Here is a 23,197-nt window from a genome sequence, read left to right on the forward strand (position 1 = left end):
GGAAGCTTCATGCATGACAGCATGCGTGACAGGCAAAAGTAATCCTTTTGATGGATCAGTATACATATGCAGAGCTCTCCAGCTTCCGTAGAAACCTACAACTGAAGTGAAAGCAATTTGGAAGTACTAGCTTAGAAACTATAGGACAACAGGAAAGTTGCAGACTGAACTTCTCAAAAATTACTCAGCCTATCCTTAGGCATATCGTGGGTGGAATGCATGAGGCAGTTAGGTTCCTGAGACATCTTGAAGTACTCAATGAATAGAATGGTGTATTTCCTTACACTGGCAGTGGAATGTTAACTTTAAGAAAGGAAAAATCCTATAAAAGTTTTCCAATAACTATAACCCTGTAATTTCATCCTGTACTCTGAAACTGTCGAGTTCTGAGTGTTACAAATTACGCTTTAATGGAGACCCACTGGATATTCTTTTCACTTGCATCTGACAATGTAATAAAATATTTTTACCTAGATTTCAAACTCATAACTGTAGAACTTTGTTGTTCCTTGTAGCCTTGCCTTAGTTTTTCATATATGCATTTACGCTATGCTATGCTACGCTATGCTACACTATGCTGTATGTTATTCTGTTGAGAAACTTCACTTCCTCTTAGGCCTCATTGCCTTTCCAGGATTCTTCTATGTATTCTTCAGTTAGCCTTTGTTTAGTTAATAGTTTTTGCTTGTCAGACCATGATTTGCATTGCAATTTATCCCAGAAAACCAAAAAGGCCCTCTAGACAGATAGTGTGCATGTCAGATTTTTACTTTTAGCTTGTGATGTGCATATTAAAGGGTCAAGCTCTAATGTAAGTCCTGCCACAGTCTGATAACTGCAGCCTTAAAAACATCCTGAAAACATCCTAGAAGTTAGCCTCACAAAATACTGTTGTAGGATAAAATTCATAAAAGATACATACAACTCAGCAAGTTGTCCAAAGTTCTCAGCATTATGAGCTGCAAAACATGAGCCACACTGCCAGTTTGACGGGACGCGTAACATTACAAAGTGGAGATTTACTGCCTTTTTGCACAATACAAGAATATAATGTCTGTTGAAAAGGTAAATGTCCATAAAACCAGCTCTATTATTCAAGGAAAAATCAATATTGTCTGATACAAAGAAACCAAAGGCTTTTGGCAACTGCAACAGTATTTAGTGAAAGAGAAGGTAAACACTAACTTGCCTGAAGATGGGGAAGAGAAGCCATCCTACACACTGTTTATTAGTGGTCAAATAGAAATATGTTTTTGATGGGTTTTTGTATTCATGATCTCCCTTTTAAAATAAACCATGTCTTATCTGACTGGGAGATGATGAATCCTTAGAATGTTGTAGAATTCCTGTTTTTCCTTGATTTGGAATCTAGTCTTTATTGTTGATTATCTTCATGACTTAATTGTATTTTGTTTCCTCCTGCTCTGCGACACTGGTCTGTGACCCTGAATGAAATATAGTTATAACCAGGAAGAGTAATAAAAATGGGAGAAAAAATTAATCTCAGATGGACAATAGAATGATATATCACTCCAGTAAAAGATTTGTTTTAAACCAAAGAAGTAAGATCTATAAGCAATACCCACAGTACAAAGTAAGCCATAACAACCTTGATTTTATTTTCTTCCTAAACTGTAAGATAGAAAGGAAGATAGAGCATCTCCTGTTGTAGTGCACAAAAGTGTTATGCTGTGGACTGAATTGCGTGCTTGTTATTTTAAAGGTATTTAGGAAAAGTGAAAAAAGTAATCTCCCACACGTCCCACTGGCACCCCTCAGAAAAGGTAATTTTCTCATGCAATTTTTCTTGCCCCCTTTCCTAGGGAATATAATGTACATGGTCAAGAAAAAGAGAATAACTGGGATACTCATTATCTCACAATACCTTTTTCCATGTACTTTCCTCTGCACTGCTGAAATAGGTTTTCTTGGGTCAGAACTTTGGGTAAGTCAGGGAGAAAATGCTGACAAAAATAAATAAAAAAAAAAAGAATAAAGCCTTCCCTTTCACTCTCTGACTGAAAAAACCCCTCTCACTAAATGCTCCAGGATCCTGTCTATGCAACAAACATATTTATCTCCATCATACAGAATACCGATAAAGGGGAAAAAATGAAGTATCTCTGAAATGTTATATTTTACTTCAGGGTGGATTGCTTGTGAATCTGAAGACAGGAAACATGTATCTTCCGTCAGCTGTTTTTCTGTGCTGGCAAAAACTGCATGTAATAGATCAATGAAAAATGGAAAGACTGCAGCAGGTACCAAGAAAGACTTGTTGGCAGTCAGAGCCCTCTTTCCTAAACTGGACCTTTCTGTGATTAGTGTGAAATAAAATACTTCCTACTTGAGTTCCTGTCAGGTTTTATTGAATCTCCTGCTCATCCATTTTACTCCAGCAAGCCTTTGGCACCTGCAGTCATCAAAAAACCCCAGACCTCTGTTGTCCTTATCAAGCTTGTTCAGAGGTTCTTACAATTCATCTTTTTTTTTGGTCTGATTCTCTTTTGGCAAGGGAGACATGTAGAAATCAGGACCTTCTCTGCAGAAGAAAAAGTGGAGCAGCTCATGACTTAATAGTGTTATTTATAAGTCTCTTAGACGAAAGCAAATGTACAACAGTAAATTACCATTTTTATGTATCTCACTCATGTCAACTGAATATTATTAACATGTATGCACATTAAATAATTGATAATTTTTCCAGACAATTGAAAAAAAAGCCAGTATGTGTAGAAAAATTTAACATATTAACTAAAAAAACACATGCCATGGCTTAATCAGAATTATTTCCTGTCTTTTTGTCATTTAGTTATTTGAAGTTACAGTTGAAAACTAAAATGAATTCAGCTAAATCAGTCTTGAAAGATAGCTTTGGTCAATTACATGTATTCCTTTACAACTGTGAGTCTGTAAAGACAGGGGTTTTTCCCCCCTAAGTTGGGCTGCAGTATTTTTATATGTGATAGTCTTGCAGTGTCTTTTTTAAGTTAGTTATGCCTCAGTCTGTAAATTTTACTTCTAATTATACTACCAAAGATACCTGCAACTGTTGCCAGTGCATTAATGACGTTTACTCTTTGAGTTGTCAGCGTAAGATTCCAAGCAATCTGAAGGCAATCTGAAATACACAGGATACCATCTAGTTCAGAACTGCTATTATAGCATACCTTGCACTGGCTGGACTTCCTGCGGTTGGTGACTGCCCAGTTCTCTGATTTGTCCAGATCCCTCTGCCTGGCCTCTCTGCTCTTGAGAGTATCAACAGCTCTTCCTCGTTTTGTGTCATCAGTGAACTTCATTAGTATTCCCTCAAGTCCTGAGTTCAAGTCATTTATAAAGACATTGAAGAGTGCTGGCCCTAAGATGGATCCTGCGGAACACTGATCATGACCAGTGGCCAGCCCAGCATAACCCCATTTACTAGAACTGTGTGTTTATCCAGCTGTGTGATGGACACATTGTCCAGGGGGATACCGTGAGAGACAGTATCAAAGGCTTTACTGAAATCCAAACAGATCATATTGACAGGCTTCCCTTGGTCAGCTAGGTGGGTAACCTTGTTGTAGAATGGAATTAAGTTGGTCAAGTAAGGCCCTCATGAACCCGGGCTGGCTGGGACTGATCTCTGCAGTGTCTTTCAGGTGTTTTTCAATAACTCCCAGAATAATCTTCCATAATTTTGCCAGGCACAGAGGTGAGACTTACAGGCCTGTAGCTGCTGGGATCATCCCTGTTGTCCTTCTTGTAGATTGGGACAACATTTGCCAGCTTCCAGTCGACTGAGACCTCTTCAGATTCCCAAGAACACTGAGAAATCATGGAGAGAGGTCACGCTTTTTTTTACAAACAGGCTATTGCTCCAAGTGACAGGAGTTGTTCAGCAGGTGATCTATCTTTCTAAAAAAGAAAAAACACCACCACAACAAAGCAGTTCAGTGATGAAGAGTAAGAGGTTGATATCTACAGTTTCTGGTACAGAACTTGTTTGGATTTTTTTCCCCTTTTTCTGTTGCTCCTATGTTAGATTGGCTCTGTCAAGAGGCTTTTCAAATGATATATGCTTAACAAGACATAAAGCACAACTGTATGTCAAATGGGAGGGGTAAATCACACTTATTTTTGAAAATTGCAGAGGAAAATTAGAGATTGTTCCGTAGATCTTTTAAAAGTGTTGCCGAGTAGCTGTAAAACACAGAACAGTGATGATTCTTGTTAGTTCCACATCCAGTGTCTTAATACAGAGAATAAGTATTTTGTCAGTGCTCTGAGTGGTTAAGCAAAGTTTCGTTGTACTCAGTGTGATATAGTTGTTCCTTTTTATCACCCAGTTCCTTTTCCCAATGGAACATTTTCCTTGTGCTCCTTGACCAGGGTGTGGGTCCTGATGTCAGTGGTAATTATTGTGCTCTTCAGTCTCTCTATCCCTGAAATTTATGAAAAGCTTATAGGAGCAAAATCAGCTTGAGTGGTTTCATTTAAAATCATTGTTTGCCTTTTAGTGGAGGGATGAATGAGACTAATTATTGGTTTATATTATTTTTTTAGCAGATTTCACTTTTGAAGAGAATAAAATTTACACCCTTTTCAATGTAGTCTGCTGTAACTTGGAGCAAGCTTTGATCCTATAGATATTTTAAATAGTTATCCTCTTTTTTTACTTTTTTTTTTTTTTTTTTTTTTTTAAATGTTATGCTTTATTGCTTTGGTTGGGACTGTTTCTCCCTTTAAGTTAAGTATATTCTTGTATGGTTCAGTCAGGTCTTTTTTGCATTGTTCTTTAAATCAAAATGCAAGAAAAAACTACTAATACCCTGCACTATTGTTTTCTGTAATGTCTAATTAAAAACAGGTATCTGGAGTTTCTGTGCAAATAATTAACCAACTTTTAATAGTTTTCAAATTCAAAGCAGAAGACTGTCTTTTCCCACTTTTCAAAAGAAGCAAGTTTCAGCGATGTGAAGATGCAGACCTTGACAGATGAACATAGGGCTGAAGTTTCCTTATTTTCTGGAAGTTAAGCATATCTGAGAAGACACTTTACTACAAGCTTTTGTGTTCTTGCAATAATTGCATTTTGTTTCCAATTTTTTTAAAGTATGCCTGCATTTCTACTTAAGTACTAGATGGAGATTTTTTTGAATATTTCTGATGTGGAGGAGAAGAAGTCAGCGTTCAAAGCAAAGAAAAACTGGATACATTCCCTAGTTCTTTGCCTTTGGCAGATTTTAATTTGTACTCTGTTTTAGTTTAGTCCCAGCAAAACCGGTCTGGTAAATCTGTTGTGCAATACTATCCTGCAAGGATACAAAATTCAGTTGACATAACTCTTCATCAATCCTTATAATTATCTTCAGCTATTTAGTTGATGCACTGTGTATAATGCCCTTTCATCTAATTGTCAAGTATTATGGCATTCTCCTCCTTCACAGTCTTTATGTGTAGTATACTGACCTCTATGCTGTAGCATAGCAAGAGATAATTAGTAACAGTTAGAGGAATTTGGTTTAGAAAGCCAAGAAGTAATTTCAATATGTGGAAATTAGAAACAGTCCCAGACATCAGGAATGTCACTCTTGAGAAACTAAGCAGAACTGAATCTTGGAGAGATGTTTCGGAGAAGATGAACTTCATGTTGGAAAATTGAAGTCTTCATGAGTTGTCAGATATAATCTGAGAAGAAAAATGGAAAATAAAGAGGTAGAGGATTTCAAACAGAGCAAGACAGAAAAACAACAGTGGAATTTGTCTTGGAATATAGGTATAGAATGTGAAGGATTATGCTGAAGAGAGAAATTGGTAGGGGCACATAGATGACATGTTGGTGCTTTTAATGTTTGTCACTGGCCTTCTGCAGGGTTCTTTTACTTCTTTTTTTCTCTTCCAAATCTGTAAATGGGAACTTCATTTTGCAAAGCAGTCATCTGTTGTTCATTACTGCATTACTGACATGTTTTTTGGCTTTAAGTACTTAACAGCCCTTAATCTTAGTGTCTGTTGGCCAGCGATCAGTACAATGTCCAAGTAAGTTATTTGTTCCCAGAAAAGCTAATTCTTTTGGAAACTTTGCGTGGTTGGGTTAGTATTTATGTTTGAGGAGTTGGGAAGCTGCCTTTTTTCTATTCACTTATGTTTTGTATACTTTCTGTGGAAATAAGGACTTTAATTAGTATGCTAGCAAATCTCTTCACATGGTTGTGGTAGTCACAAGAACTCTATTCTAACTTTGAAGGTTGGAGAGACACAGGGCATTGATACCTGAAAGGAAAGAAAGGGGCAAACTGTCTTTATGTTCATTTTAAGATAAAATCAGAGAGGGACACAGGAAGAGATCTTGTGTGCTGTATCCATTTCTTTTTTAATCTGAACATATTTTCAGTGTTATCAAGTAGACTTTGTACCACTTTTGTGTGTACGGTTTCCTTCACTATGAGTAGTAGCAATAGCTTTCACTATGCCTTAACTGCCGTATCGTTATGCCAAAGTTATTTCCCATCAGAGGAAAAATAGCTATATCTTAAGATTTTGTGTCAGCTAAATATTAAAGACAGGCCATAGACACCAAAACTAATTTTATGCTGAGCACCTCTATTGATTCACTGTGTGACCACAACTGAGTTACCTGATTCCTGTAAAACAAATCTAAAACTAGTACAAGACTAGCAGGATTGTTGACTTGCAGGAGGCAGTCGTGAAACGAAACTCAGAGCTGTAGCTTAGTGCTTGCTTGGGTCCATAATTCTCAACTGAGAAAGTATTCAGTCACACTACTGCATCATGCTCTCAAGAAGTAGTTAAGAATACATCCATGATGTTCTGTTCTCCAAATGGAGGAAAAAAACGGTTTTCATTTGATCTTTGCTTTGTTTCTGTGGTACCTGTGTAGCTGTATCCATGTTCACTAAGAGTATTTCCACCTCAAAACAGTTATCGTCCTTTACGAAGAGAAAAACGTAATTGCAAGCAGCAATAGGTAGCTGTCTCAGAAGTAACTTCTACTTACTTTCTTAAAATTTACTTTTGCATGTTTGGGAGGGTAGGGAAGGGCCTCTTCTTTTGGGAGGAAGGGAGTTTGTTTTCTTTAATCTCTGGTCCATCTGCCTGCTCTTAGCTCTTTAACAAGGAAATTTTTTTTGTGTACATGGACCAAGATACAGCAGTAAGATTCAGAAAAATCAGGACGATTTTGTCAGTACTGGGCTTAACCTTGACTGTTCACACTTCACTGGTGTCTCTGCCTTTCATGAGGTGCCCAACCCTTTGCTGAATTTGACATTGAATTTTGACAGCTTTCTTTCAAAAAATGAAGTCTCCAAACTCTATTGTACTCTTCTGTCCTGTTTCCTTAAGGGAAGGAAAGCGTTAAATTTTTGTTTGTGTACTGTTTTCTTTGACTCCGTTGCTATTCACTTCACTAATCCAGAGGCATTTGAGCATGGGAGATGTCTGTGCTATCTTGCACTCTTGCACAGCCCATCATCTGTCAGGAGCTGGAGATTTGTGTCTGGGATTTGTATCATTATCATACTGGTAAAGGTTTGGAAGGGCATTCTCTTTGGTGTGGCATTTCAGCCCTAGAATAGTAAGCTTTTCTAACAAAGAGTTCAGGCAGATGAATTATTTTAATAAATATTTCGTTGCTCATATGCACATGCATGGATCATATGTGTAGGCATATGCACAGAGCATTAATATCTCTGCTGGTAACTGGTTTATGTGATGTAGTTTTAAAGCCATCTTTTGTGGCAGCATACATCATAGGTTTAGTTTTAAATATTACTGTTTATATACAAAATACAAATCTGCCACTTGAGAACTAATGTTAGGAGTCACAATAACAATATTTTTGGACTGCTGCTATTATCACACTGATTTTCAAGTGGTGTCACTGAAATCTTAAATTAAGGAAAACTGTCCGAGTTTACACTCATGCATATGTGTTCTGAAAGCTGAGTATAGTAATTGATTGATATATTACTATCTAGGTGGACAGTTTAATATCTGTAGAGCTGTAGTATGCTAAGAATTAATTTGCTATCTGCTAGTCACTAATTTTAAGAGTGCAAGAGCATATGTTAGTTTACTTGGGCTTTATTTTTTGTCTTTCCTACATTGCTACATGTAATATTAGAGAAATCTTTTTACTTTTAATCTTTTCTATTTGTTCTGATGTTTTTCTCAAAATATTACCTACTCCAAGCAAGAATTTTATGTGGAATTTTAAAATGACATTTTAGTAAAGTCCATGATGACAGCATCAGTGTTACATTTTGGTGGTAAAAAATTTGTCAAGCAAACAAAAATATAAATATGTTTTAGTTAAGTGAATACCAGTTTTCTGAAGGACAACAAAATGTTACCAAACTTAACAAAATGATAACTTAGTTTGGCTTGGGGTTTTTTTCTTCAATTTCTTGTAAATCAGAATAGATTTTTTTTTTATCAGTTTCAATAACTGAAACCTGATCTGTTCACTGCAGAACAATAGGAATACATTTTCTGTAATAAATGCATCTTTTAAATGTGTGCAGCCTAGTTCAGTTTTAAGATCATACATGAAATTGTCTGTGCTATTATAATTAAACTGCTAGCAAGAATCAGTAACTTCGCAGCTAAAAATCTAATTTGGATGCCTAGAATAATAAGAAGAGAAATATGATAAGTAGTTGTCAATATTAAAGCAGGCTGAAGCAGGAAGGCTTCGGGCCTTGTAGTAGGCAGAATGAAACAGCAGATTTGAGTATCCACAATCCTTTCAGTATTAAATTTTCAGTAAAATAAAATTACTTGTATATGAAAACATAGCCTTTCCCCAGCTCTCTTTTTTTTCCTGATCAGCTGATGAAGAGACTAGCAGCTCGCTGCTTTGCTGGCTTGTTAATTTTATCCCCACTAACTGTGATTTCCGATAGCCGGCCTGCTGATAGTGGTAAGGTAAATATCCTTTTTCATTGCCGTCTTGAAGATTCAGTAGAACTACATCACAGGCATGTGTAGGTGTGTAACACATCAAAAGTCGGTGTTTTCCGTATTTCAGTGTACAACTGAGTGCTTAAGGAGAGCAATGACATTAACTGTTGACAGCCTTGCATGCTGTATTTATTATTAGCTTTTCTAGCTTCCAAGATATGCAGAGAAATTTCCTTTTCTTAATCTTTGTTAGCTGCAGTGGTTTGTAGTGGGTGTCCTGCTTTAGCCGAATGAATTTTAATGAATTTGTGTGCAGATTATTATTTTTTTTTCCTTCTTTTTCTTCCTAACTCATCAGATCTCAAGCCTCCTTCATAGTGGTTATCTGATCGCTGTGGAAGCATGATGTAAATTGTCTTTTGATTATTAAGGCCTAGTTTCAGGCTGTCCCTCAGGATTCTGTGTTCGTGTTTTTTCTGTGGATTTGCACATCGGAGGATGCATAGGAAACAGATTCTGAAATCCCACTGGTGTTTTTTTAACATGCCAGGTTGTTTTGTGTTGTGCATCAGGTTTTGTTCACAAAACGTTTTTCAAGAGACATTGTACACAATTGAGAAAAATTATGTCTGGGCTGTAATCACTCTTTTTATATTGATTGTTATGCTCACATGATCATAAATATTAGCCATGTTTGGTGCTGTGGAGAAATGAAGGTAATTGCCTTATGATTAGAGCTCTTTCAGCTACGAGAAAGGATTGATTAGCATTTGCATGTACTCAAGGCAATATTGAGAGGCAAAAGGGACAAATACCAACATCAGTTATGTTCTGAGAAAGCATGAATCTGAAAGCCTAGTTTTAAGATTTTTTTTTTTTTTTTTTTTTTAATTTTGAATTTCAGTTCTGTTATGACCCAGTATTTTTATTTGTTTTCTTTTGTTGTCTTTCCCAAATCAGGAAAAGTTCAGCTTCTTGCTTTGTCACATAGATCTGATAGTCAGTGTGCGAACAGGTTCCCTTTATTCCTAGTTTGTTTTTTGTAGCAATTTTTTTGTCCCTCTGCATAGTGCTGCTGGGTCTGGTTAAAAGCGTGCAGCCAGGTAATTGAAACAAGCGTTCATTCTTTGTGACTGTGTATGGGGTTTGGGGTTTTTTTGCATCCCATGTTATGAATGCTTTTTGTAGTAAAATACTGTACTGTCAGTGTTTCTGCATATCTGTTGGTTGCTAGTCTAGAAGAAACTGATAAATTTTAGAGATGGTTTTACCGCTTAGGTGATTTCAAAGTTGCCTGAAATATTTGGAAGAGAAATTGAGTCATTACTGCATGAAATATCTGTGTTGCTTGTGTGCACAAAGAACTGTGTGTAAGCTGGATTTGGGAACTGAGGGCAGTTCAGACTGTCCTGTTTGAAAACATGGGATGTCAAAGTCTGTTTTGCAACTGCATAACTGCCACTGACATGAACACATGAATGTTTGTTGTGCACTTACTGACAGTGACAGTACCACATGCTGTTACTGTGTGTGAAACTGAGTTGGTGTGGAATTCAAGGGTCAGATAAACATGCATCTATTTAGATGGTAGTGGGATTCTTAGAACAAATTAATGTTTACTGTTTCATTGATTGCCAGTAACTCAATTTCTTGTTGTACTCTTGTTTATGAATAAGCTGAACATTTTGAGTTGAATTATCTACATCCTGTGGAGCTGCATTTTTTTTTTTTTAAAATACAGTTTGCTATTTCTGTTTGCAATTTCTCTCTTGTTTAAAAATCTTACTTTTTGAATCCGTGGCTGTCAGGCAATTGAAGACGGCAATTTAGAAGAAATGGAGGAGGAAGTACGGCTTAAAAAACGGAAGAGACGAAGAAATGTGGATAAAGATTCTGGGAAGGAGGATGGAGAGAAAGCGAAGAAAAGAAGAGGCAGACCTCCTGCAGAGAAGTTGTCACCCAACCCACCCAAACTGACTAAACAAATGAATGCTATCATTGATACTGTGATAAACTACAAGGATAGGTGAGCTTGGAGACCTCTTCTCTGTTGCATGCGCTCTTTCCCTCTCCCTTGATCTTTATCTCTATCTGCTTTTTAATGGCTTCATTTTTTGTTTTCAGTCTTTAGAAGCATTTGCTGACACAGCATTTCTGAAAAGAAATTCCACCTAGGGCCTGATCCTCTAAGTTTCACTCTTTGTAGGGGGCTTTTTAGAGACACATCTGACAGGAAGTTGTTGAAACACAAATACAAAAAATAAGCATAGAGCTAATGCTTTGAAATTAAGTCGTTCTGCTCAGGACGTGTACTTAAGAACATTTAGCTTGAGTGGGATTTTCCTTCTGTTTAGTGGTACAGTATGTGTTAAGATTTAATTTTCAAATACGTGGCTACAGATTTATTAATGCGAGTTTACAAGGGTTTCACCGTGACCCAAAAGACTGCACAAAAAATATAGGGCTTGTATCATGAGCCTCTGGGCTGCTAAAGAAAAGCTGTAGAAATACTGAGCATAGTATGTTGTCTGCAGCTGAGATGGAAGCCTGTTTGACAAGAAATCCATATATTCATTGTCATGAAATGCTTAGTAGCTGGACCTTAGGAAAAAACATTGCTTCTAGTCTGAAATGTCATTTGAAGACTTCTGTTTTGCAGGTTTTCAAACTGAAAATGATATATGCTTCATGAGAAAGAAATTGAGAGTTAGTTAATAGCATCTTTGAATCAGACTTGTTTGAAAAAGTTGTATTTTTTAACTCAACTTCTGTTTGCCAAAAACGGGTAATACCTTTTTGTGTACTCATCCCTTCTTCGCTGTACATTTAAATATTAAATCATATAAGGATTAGTTATAAGCTAAACTAATATTAAATGCATTCAGAGAAAATAAAGAAGTATTTGCATTAGGTGACCTGTGCAAGTGTAACCATATAATTTTTGCATGTAAACAAATTTCAGTCTGTGACTTCAAATGGCAAGTTGCACTTCTTTTTTTGCAGCTACTGTTCTGGGTCTTCCTGTACAAGGTTAACTTGGGCAGTATCTGATAAAACACACAGAGCAGTGATGCCTGACTCTTCTGGCACATAAGTGTTGAAATGAAGTGTTCTGTGACCTGTGGGCTCTGTATAGAAAAGTTTATTACATTGGAACAGGGTTCACAGCAATAAACATGATGAGCAGGAAGCTGACTACAAACTCAGTGTGTACAGCTTGCTGTGGCTCTCAGCTAACTGAATAGCGGAGAAGTGTTTAAAGTTCACATGTTCCAGACAGGACTGCAAGGCAGCATCTCTTCATTTTGGATCCCTGGTCTTGAGCCTGGTCCTGAAGGCAAGCTCTTCTGATCATGGCACCTACTTCTCATTTTCAAATAGGAAGCAAAGGTCCTTGTCATGGCCTCCAGTAGGGCATAGATACTGAGAGTAACTCGTAGTTACTGGGGAAGTTAAAGATTTTTGTCTGTCACTTGTACCCTGGGAAGTTCATACCTGATCTCTGTCAAACAAGTTAACCACTGTGCTGTTATGTAGTGACACAACATACTATTCCCCACTCCCAGGAGCCCATATTTATGCAAAATGGAATTGGCTCCCACTTTGGAAAGAGTATGGAGCTCTAGCCTGTTAGGAATTAAAAATGCCTGTTAGACATAGGACTTCAGTGTGATTAGCTGTGCAGAAGAGTTCCAGGTTGCTGTATTCTGATTTTTTTTTTTTGTGAGCTAGCATCAAACCACCTAATACTATGAAAACTGGGACAGAACAGAACTGAAAATTTAGGCATCAGGAAACTTTAATATCTTAAAATCTTTGGGGTTAAGGTTGTTCTAGAGTTCGATGAACATTTTCAACTTCAGAATTAAGAGGGTTTTAGGCATTGGAACCCTTCAGCTTAGTTTGGGGTTCATGTTTGTTCTGCTCTGGGCTTTTCTGTGTGTGAAGGCAATTGGGACAAGAATAGAGGGACAGATTAATTGGAAGAAAAGTAGGCCATGAGCTTCATCTGGGGGTAAAGGAGGGGAAAAATAGGGTTTTTTTGATGTCTTCAGTATTTGAATGCTTGAAATCCTCTTTAGCTCAAAATTTAAGTGCTAATAGATGTTTTGTTTCTACTTTTTGAAAGTCTACAGGGCTGATGTGAACCACAGAGAGCTGATTGTGTCCCAAAAGGTGATCAGGTGATACCCATCTGAAATGTTACTGACCTAGGCCCAAGTTACTTTGTCAAAACCAAATCTATGATTTTTTTTTTTTTTTTTGCAACTAATAAACCAGCACACTAAACAATCAAGAGAATGCATTGCTGAACTAGTAAGCTTCAGTGTGCTTTATCTGATGTTTCTCCTTGCTTTTGAGAAGAGCTCCTTGTAAATACAGAACTACTTCTCTGTTCTTGTTAAAATATTTCTTTAAAAAAAAAAAACAAACAAAAAACCAAAAACCACACACTTTTTCCATGATACCCACAGAAATCTGGAGTACCCGTTGGCCACTTTTGTGTGGCGATTCTGTATTATGTTGATGCAGGGAAGGAGTCTACAAATATTTTCATAACTGTCTTACGTTTAACTTCTGTTGTGGGCATTTAGCAACAAGTACAATACTTTCCTTCCTTATTTAAAAAGCGTCTGACAAGGCTGGGTTGCCTATGTCTAGGAAAGCTACAATAATACAAGCAGTAAGTTCTAGTAAACTGAAGTTTGCAATACACAATTATTATATAAAGGGAAAAATAAGATTAAACAGAGAAATTAGCCATATTTGAGGTAAGTGTTCAGTGTAGAAAAAAGCAGCATATGATTATTTTAAAATGAAATTCAGAGGTAGATCTCTAGCTACTTAAAAACCTCAGTTAAAGACAGTGGAAGTCAGCATAGAGGTCAAATTACTGTTTATCTCTGTCATATCCTCAGTGCAAAGCAAAGATTTTCTTTAGATTTTCCTTTTTTATGCAGTACTGTATAGCAACTCTCATATTTCCTTTTACTCTTATCCCAGACCCCAACATGATACTGATTTTAATTAACTATTCCATTAACCAGCTTAATCATTGTTACAAAGCAATTTATAGCTACCAGCTGAGTTTCTTTAGATCTTTGTAGAGAGCTAGGAATACACTGAAGGAAAGAAAACTTTAGTAATTATGCTGACATTTGACATAACCAGCAACCTAACTGCATTAGTTTTCTGGAATTCTGATACCTGGATTGTCACCTGTGGAAGGAAATAGTAAAAAAGGAGAAAAAGGGCGAAGATGTGAGGCATTGTGAAAATGTTTGGAGTCATTCAGTGTGAGAGCTGTTGAAGTCCTTGTCAAGTTAAGAATACTTGCTTCTTGCCGGTTGTTGTCCTTTGAATTCTAGTATTGAGTGATGTGCTGCAGGCTTTTCTTAATGTTGATAGGCATTTCTTTATCATGCCTTTGTATTTATATTTGTTAATCTTGAAACAAATAGTTGTACCACAATTTGAAGGATGGTGGGGTAAGTGCTGCAAATTGTTAAAAAGTAAAAATTCTTGCTGAATTCACTACTGACCTTTTTAGGCTGCACCTGTGCCCTTATTAGCCAGCTTTAACTATCAAACCATGAAACACATTGCCAACTGTATATACAGAGCAATACTGTGGATATGGAGCAGTACTACAGATGCAGAGCCTTCTTCTACACTGCTTCACTATTGTAGGTGAAGCTGAGTTCATCCAGGTTTCATGTATAATAGCTTACAATGGAGAATAAATCTGTAATGAAGCAAAAGTAAGATAGAAGAGATGGTGAGAATCCTCTGATTTCTAGTCCACCTGATCTAGTGAAAATTGTCTCTGCCCACCTATGGCGAGGAAGTTAAGCTAGATTATCTTCAAAGGTCCCTTCTGACCCAGACCATTCTGTGATTTTGGTAAAGCATTTGTTAGGGTGCCACAGGAAAATTAGAAGCTAATGTGAAAGAAGATCCAAGGAGTAAACTCTAATCTGAGTCAAAACAAGGAAAAAGTTGTAACCGAAGGCACCATTACAAAAGGAACTATTAAACTGGAAAGAAGTTACTATGGAAGTTCTTGAAGAATTGGTGGTGACCATGAATCCTAATGTAGTAATTATATATATTAAAAGGATAGTCCTAGCCAAAATATGGTTTAAAATTATAAATATTTGGATGGTATTCATGGAGAATCGAACACACTTAAGTCTGAAGGAAACAAACTGGCATGAAACACAGGAGCTCAGGGTGCGGTATAAGGTATGTACAGACTAACAATAGGGAACTTTTCATTAAGTTGGAAGCTCATCACATGGAACTGACAGAAAAAGAATGATCTGGGGAAAGAAATTATTGATCAAAGCTAACTATGAGCCATCAGTGTTGTCCAGCCATAGGAAAATAGGAGCCTGGCTGTGACATTATTGCCTGTGTGGATGAGAAGGTACTCATTGTATGTGTATACCATTGTATGTGACACCATTAATGCTTCTGCGTTGCTGCATATAGTAAGTGAATACTTTCCTATTCAAGAAAGGTTAGTTTTTACACCGAGACAAGTGCAAGTAATTAGTTCAATGGTAAGTAGCATGGGAGAGTCTTGCAAGAGGAAATAGGTTGATTTGTTTATCTGAACACAGCAGAATCGGAGAGAGGAACATGATTGCTGACAGTAAATTCACCTAGGAAAGAAGGGGAAGCACAAACACAGGAAGAGTGTGGAAATATGTAAAATATAGGATGGTAATCACAAGGTTATAGAGTGTAAACACTCATGAATACATTCAAGTTGTTAACTAAGAGTTCTGGAACCTTTCCATATGGAATAGTGGGGCAGAAATACCTAAATAGGTTTAGGTTTTGTTCCTTGATTAAAAGACTTTTATATGATTATTTACAATAATAAGGCCCCATATGCAAGGAACTGGTAACACCTTTCTAGTTTCACAGTTCATCCTGATTCTCCAGTGTAACATATATGCATCTTTGCAGACTGCATTTGCAGTAATACATTTTAATCTGGGATTTTGTTGCAATTATTTCTTAAACTACGATTTAGGTGCCTTTGCAGCCAGGTACCTTGTTATAATCTTGCAGTGTAAAACACCTGTTTAGAAGAAAGCATTTTGAAATACATCGGTCCAGCATTATTGTCACACTTTTTTCCAGTTCTGATGCTTTTAACCTGTCTTTCCTTCCTTCTAAAATTGGAAATGCCTATATAAATGGATAATCATATATATAATACATATGTTTTCAGAAAGCAAAATTATTTTGTGTGTCCAGTTTAAACTCTTTAGCCTTTTGAAAGCAGGGCAAATTTTACTGAAGATAGGTGTTCTTTTTAGAATAAGGAATTTGTATGCCTGATATTTTGCATCGTGCACATGCAGGCTTGGTCCCCCAAACTATCTTCTTCCTTTTCTGAAGGCTTTCCTTTGGTTTTTATTTCAGAGGAAGACATGCTGTAAATGTCTGCTTCCCTTTCCTGGTGGGTAAAATTAAATGGAGAAAAAGAATGATATTTCATACCTTGTAATCCTTCCATTTCCCTACAAATCCACGGTCCTCTTCTTCCTTGCATCAGATTTTGATATTTCCTATGTAGGTGCCAGTTTGATGCTACTACTAGTTTGCATTGTCTTTGTTTAGTTAGCAACAGCTGACGTTGAGTCCCAGAACACTGATAGCTCTATTACATACAGTGATTTTCATTTCTGATCTGCCTCCTCCCCATAGCAGGTGGCTGTTGACCACGTTTTAATAAAGCTGATAAGAAAATTGGAGGGTGGACTTCTGTGGTGCCCTGTCCACATTTCCTGCTTGGCAAGAGCCTTCTCCTGTCTGTGGTGCTTAGCATTTTGATCACTGTGTCATTAAAGACAAAATGTGTAAATTTGTGCCCCTAGCATTCTGATGTTGATGAGGAATAGCTCAGGGAGAGGGTATTTTTCTCTGTATGTGAAATTGATTTTATTCTGACTATTTCCAGCTGTTTCCTCAAGTTGCCAGTTTTTAACTGTTGTAAAATGGTGAGTAATGTAATTAGCCAGTACTAATCTAAGTACTAATTAATTAATCCAACTGGTACTCTTGAGTATTCAAACATGCAAAGCAAATAATTCTTATTTATAGCCCAACCAAAATTATGGAATACATAGCCATATGTCAAAAACAGGAATTACATTTATTTTTTTTACCCACTTCCATTTCAGTGTTGGGGGCAGGTCCACCATGTAGTACTGCACTCAGTTTCAAAAAGGAAGAATCAGTAAATACATGTAAGGAAAATGAATCATTTCCATACATAGCTGAGTTACTGCTGGAAATTGTTAAATGCAGAGGAACCACCTCACTATGTAAATTCTTTAATTCTCCTCCCCCCACACACTTTGTTTTAAAGAGCATCCTTGTGAGTTGCACTTGATTAGGACTTGTAATTTGCATACTGTAGCTCTAGTTGTGAGCGCCCCAATTAGGGCAGACATGCAGGGACTCTTCCTTCTGACTACTCTAAATGAATTTCAGTATTTGTTAAAAGTGTGAAATTTGACACAAATGTGAGAATGTCTTGCAGTTTCACCTTCATAGTTGTCTCTCCTTTTGATTCCAAATGAGAAGGGGTGTTGATAATTGTAATGCTTTTTGACAGGTCAGCGGTGGCTTGCTTCCAGCCACATGCTGCTGGGGAAGACAAATACAAAAGAAACCTTGTACAAATGAAGCCTCATTGTTCCTGCATTTGATTCCACTGAAGATAATATTGACTGAATGGGTGGAAATACACGCTTTTATGCACCTTGTAAACAGTTTCACTAAAAATGAGAGAATATCAGAAACATTGAGCACAAATATTTTTCTAACCAAAAGTATTTTTTTAAATGAGCAGCGTTTCTTAATGATATTTAACTTATAGAGCATCCAATTTTTTTTTATGTGAGCATGCATAGGAATAGCGTGTTGATGCAGTAGCGGTGAACTGTCACTCAGTTCTTTTGCAGTCAGGTCTTTTAATTTATTCTGGTCCTTCTTCCCTTCAGCATGTATCCTGCTAGTTGCTAGGCAACTGTAAGTAATTTTTACTGCGCATGATTTTTATGTGGTAGTTGTTGTGGTTATTATTTTCTAATTACAAGAGTGGGGACAGGGATTAAAATCAGAGTTGCATTAATAATTACTAATTTTCTCCTGTTGTATCCATAACACAGCCATTTGAGATTATGTAAGAAAATATCACATTGATTTACTAGTATAGATGCACACATACAAAGGGAACAGAAGATAATATTTCTTTGTGAGAGGAGGTTCTATAAAAATGATAGAACAGAATAAGCTGTTATTGATCTGGGTAGACAAAATCAGGCACTAGTCTTCTCTCTCTTGCATATTTCATGACCTTAATGCTTTTTCTTTCACAGCCTGAAATTATTCTCAGTAATTAATTATATCAAGCAAAAGCTTGAAAGTTTTCTGTGGCCTTCTTAGTTTAATAGAATGTGTGAATAAATCACAATTGGCTAGATTTATGTCTTGAAAAGAGGATATTGCTCCTTAATAATTTACTACTGTTATTTTTAATATAAACTGCAATATAAGGGTGGGTGTGTCTATGTTAAAAAAGAGAAGAAATATATAGCTATGAAATAAAAAGCTCTATATTCATCAGAAGCTTTTTTGATAGGACAAATATGCTAAACATGTTGTAAATTTTGATTGACATTAGGTTATTAATAGCTGTTTTCCTTTATACTTAAATAATTACATTTTTTATTAGAATCTGAAGTGTAGTTGAAGCAACACTAGTGTTGGTGGTTTAGTAGTTTATCTCAACTGGATACTTCTGTTAGAATAAAGCTGCTGAAGTTTAAAACACAGCAATGATATCTCAGTCCTTCTGCATAGCCAATCCAGATACATACTGCACAAAGTTTTGAAAGCAACTCTTCACACTATTTAAAGGATTAACTTACATCTATATCGTATGTCGGTATATTGCACAGATTTATTTTAATAACTTTATTTGGTTTGTGAAGTCAAGCATACAGAAAAATAGGATATAACAGAAAAAAGGTGGAAACCTAATGTGATTCCCTCAGGAAGGTAGGTTACAGTATGCTGTGTAATGGCACAATAGTGTATTGCTCTGCTTTTCCACAGGACTGGTGCCCTGCATACACAAGGTAGGCACTGATCACTCAATGAATGGCTGAATTCCCCCTGATCTTCTTAATAATACTCATAAGGAGTCTGAATGTTTTGCAGATAGAGAACTTTTTTTCACAACATTTTATTCTCATTTTACAAATGGGGTGTAGAAATGTGAATTCTAACATACCGGTTGGGCACCAGGGATCTGGTTTCTCAGCATACTTAGTATTCTATAGGTTCTGAACAAATGTCATTGATCTCAGTTGCATCTATGAGTGCTCAACACTTCTGGTTTTTTTAACAAAAAAACCTAATACAGTCCTCAATTTGCAAAGAGTTAGAAACATGCTAATTTAGTCAGCCATGTAGAGTGTACTTAATGTGTTGCTTTTCCTTGTATTGCTTCCAGTTTCTCTTTGGGAGAGCAGTCTGAGATGAAGAGAGGTTCTGTTGTGTGACATGACGTAGCCACTTGCGTAGCTCACTAACAAGATTGGTGCCTTTAAATCTATGGTGTAAACACCTCCCACTTTGGCAGAAGTAAGAAAATGATGAATTTGTATGTTTGGTCTGCATCAGTACCAAAGAAGATAGTGGTGCAGTGGCCTGAGTTTCACAGTCATTTGCTGACAGGAGAGAAACAGCAAGACTTGAGATGACAATTATCTGGTCATTTTATGATTTCTTCTATTTCAGTAACAGGGTGCTTCCTGAATAAATTAGATGTGTTGGATGAAATTGCTCCCAGCTGCCTGGAGTGTGCGGTGCAGGTGGTCTGTCAGGGAATCTGCCACAAAGCTGTGTGGTTTAGGTAGAGCAGGAGTGTCCCAGGAGTAAACAGAGAATAAGAAGTCTTGGATTAGGTGAGCAATAGCAGTTTAGGAAGTTAGGAAATTCTGTTTGTTTCTGCTTGTTCATTGATCTATGAGGTCCATAAGAAAAAGTATCATCTCAAATTCTGATGCTCTTTCAGGCATTGAGAAATGCCTAAGATATATAGTAGGCATTCATTATTTTGTAAAGGGCAGAAGTGTTCTGGGCTTTTTATCATCCATGGCAGAATTGCCTCAGTCAGCCTGTGATTCAGGATTAGTTCAATGTGTCTGATAAGATCCCACACTGCTGTGGATGTTGACTGCAAGAGAGAAGCTCTGGTCAAGACCAGGACTCGACTTGTTGCCCAGCTCCTGTGAAGGTTTGACATCCCTGAGTTATCGTCCAAAAATGAAAATGAGAGAAAACAGGATATTTTTGGAGTAGCAGGGAGAGAAGGAAACATGGAAATATGGGCTGGGAAGTGCTTGTGAGTGCTATGTGAAGTGAATTACTTTTTTTCTGCTACTTTGTCTGTGAGAAAAATGGCACACACAGAGGGGAAAAAAAAAAGTCTAAGCCTAGAACTGCCATCAACACCTTTCCTCTCCGGTTGACTTATAGCCATGTATTATTTGGGAAGCCAAAAATAAGAAGATTTTAAAAAACCCTAAATTTGGAGTTGTTAAAACAGCTATTAATGGAGGATGAACAACAGGAAATCTGGAAGTCTTAAAAATTCTAAACATCTGTAAGTGTTAGGCAACATTCTTAGAGTATGGAACGTTTTGAGATAACCTGTCACTTTATTTCAGGTGACTGAAGAAGTACAAATGGCAGTAGTGATTTTCAATACAGTTACAATGATTTTTCCAGAATCTAACAGTAATTAATGGAAGTTAATATTTGTTTTTCATTATAACATCTAGTTAGTCTGTTAATAGTCATCATCTGGTATGATGGAAATCAGTATGAACAAATAGTTTGCTATGGTGAGGCAGTACAAAACAACTATAAACTGACCAAGAAGATAAACTTGTAGTGGCAGGAGGGACACCTGCTAAAAATTATAAAACAAAACTGAGAAAAGGTTAAGACTGTACTTCAGGAAACCCCTATGGAATTGAGATTCATATCCTGATCCTGCTTCCATAAAGACTTCTACATATGTATCATCCTGTAATGATGGTGATGTGTTAGGACAACAGCACAAAGGATATGTATTAAATTGTAAAATAATTCTCTGTACCAAATTAAAAAATCAGAGCAGGGCTCAATTTCAAAGTATTTGCAATAAAAATTTGTGATTAAAAAAAAAAAAAATTACTTTTTTTTTAATTATGCTTAGATTGTGTGTGTGTGTGTTTGGAGGGGAAGGTCATGGTAATTCTTCGCGTTATGAGTTTGTTTCTCTCAACAGCTCTGGACGGCAGCTGAGTGAAGTCTTCATTCAGCTCCCATCTAGGAAAGAATTACCAGAGTATTACGAGTTGATTAGGAAACCGGTGGACTTCAAAAAGATAAAGGTAAGAAACATTTCTGGAAGTGGAGATTGCTCCGTTTATTTTTATTATACAGAAGGGTGAGCATAAAGGCATCAGTAAAATTACATAATGAATATTGCATGTACCTGTGTTCTTGGCTTGTATTTTAAACTTTGTTACACACCTTGTTAGGAATTTTAGTTAGTGTACATTGCAGCGTATCACTGTAATTTCGAAGTAAAATAAAAATGTAGCAGTGTGACAGGAATGGCACTTTCGAGATTACATCTTGGTGTCTCTTTTGCTAAGACCTAATTATGAATCTGTAAGCATATTTTTGGTAAAAAGAGTGTTTGCAAGTTTTAATGGTTCTAGGGCAATATAGGTATCTCTAAACTAGCATGGCATCTTGGAATAGCCAGGTCAGATCCAAACACAAGTTATGGGGTTTAGGCAGCTTGTTGCACATTAGGTGATGTAACAATTCTATGACTTTCATTCATGTCATGACTTATATTGTTTCTGTGCTAGAAAGAAGAAACTGAAACTTTTTTTACCAAAAGAGCTGCATTTGTTTTGCTTTTGTGCTTTCCAGTTAGCACAGCAATTGCTTAATTTTTTGCTCTATTAACCTGGTATATCTTCTTGAGTAATATGTTAACAGTATGTTTTAGGACTTTGTTTTAAACAGATACTTGGTCTTGATTCTTTGGAAAAACTTTTAAAGAGAAAACTTTTAATGTGTTGAAATCAAGTATTAATTCAATGCCCTGTCTGCTGTTTTTCTTTCTACACCGTACTTCTCTTCATTTCGTCAACTAATGCAACAGGAAAGAATTCGCAACCATAAGTATCGGAGTCTTGGAGACTTGGAGAAAGATGTCATGTTGCTGTGCCACAATGCGCAGACTTTCAATTTGGAAGGATCACAGGTCTGAATGAATGACTTTGTGTTAAACATATGGATTTCCCCTATCTAATGTTTCCAGTGCTTGTGAATTATTATATATATGTAAACTCTGTGTTTTAATTATTATTTTCAATAGAGAAAATGCCCAGCTTCTTAGAATCATCTAGAGTTCACTGGACAGAGCTACAGTGCGTGCATGTAGAGAAATTGTTTTTTACTCTGAGATCACTTTTTTCTGATCTCTGTGTAGTTCAGAGCTGCTATAAGACTATTTGAATCTATAGTAAAAGACAGCACATACAGAGTGGTACATCAGCTTGGGTTTACCAAAGTGGATGCAAGAAAGAGCAGGTTTAACAGTACAACTTAGGGTGGGGTGTTGAGGGAAGATTTCATAGAGAACTCTTCCATTCTGCTAATGGAACATAAGAATGGAAGGGCTGTAGAGCTTTTTTGTGTGAAGCTTTATAGTTTCTGAACCCTCTGGTAGTACTGAAAAAAAACAGTGGCCATTTTAAGAAACAGTAATAATAAATCCCAGATGAGTTTCAGAGGTTTGGAAGGCAAAATCTCTCATCTCAAACAGCTGTTTCACACATACGAATGCACTCAGTACTGTGAATTCATAACAGGACACTGACACAAAATGAGAGATTACAAAATCTGGATGACAGATAAGGAGGTCTCTCAATATAGCAGAACATGGTCTTGAGTGATTATTTTTATAGATTAGGTCCAAACACTGTGATGCAAACACAACATTAAGTTGAAGCAGAGAAAATGAGGACCACTCTTATAATGTGCAAGAGTTAAAAAATTATGTTAAGTGAAACCTAAATAAAAGTAAGCCAAAGGCTGAGTGGGTAGAAGTGTTCCATAGATACTGCTACTCAGTTCAGAAATAACCTGTATCAGCGTATTGCAGTATTCTTCTCCATTCCACTGT

At 36.7% G+C, this 23,197-nt stretch overlaps 1 protein-coding gene across 3 annotated transcripts in view; it reads left to right on the forward strand.

The window, feature by feature from the left end:
- Positions 1–23,197, forward strand: part of SMARCA2 (SWI/SNF related BAF chromatin remodeling complex subunit ATPase 2) — a 118,170-nt gene that overhangs the window by 89,657 nt on the left and 5,316 nt on the right. For 2 of the 3 annotated variants that reach the window (XM_080361928.1, XM_080361929.1), the window contains exons 29-31: positions 10,719–10,936; positions 21,278–21,383; positions 22,172–22,273. In XM_080361928.1, coding sequence (XP_080218054.1) covers positions 10,719–10,936; positions 21,278–21,383; positions 22,172–22,273 — 426 coding nt within the window. Of the gene's footprint in view, positions 1–10,718; positions 10,937–21,277; positions 21,384–22,171; positions 22,274–23,197 lie in introns of those variants that run through there. The other variant, XM_080361931.1, reaches the window with a different exon arrangement.

This window comes from Nesoenas mayeri (assembly GCF_963082525.1).
Source record: "Nesoenas mayeri genome assembly, chromosome: Z".
Classification (NCBI taxonomy): domain Eukaryota; kingdom Metazoa; phylum Chordata; class Aves; order Columbiformes; family Columbidae; genus Nesoenas; species Nesoenas mayeri.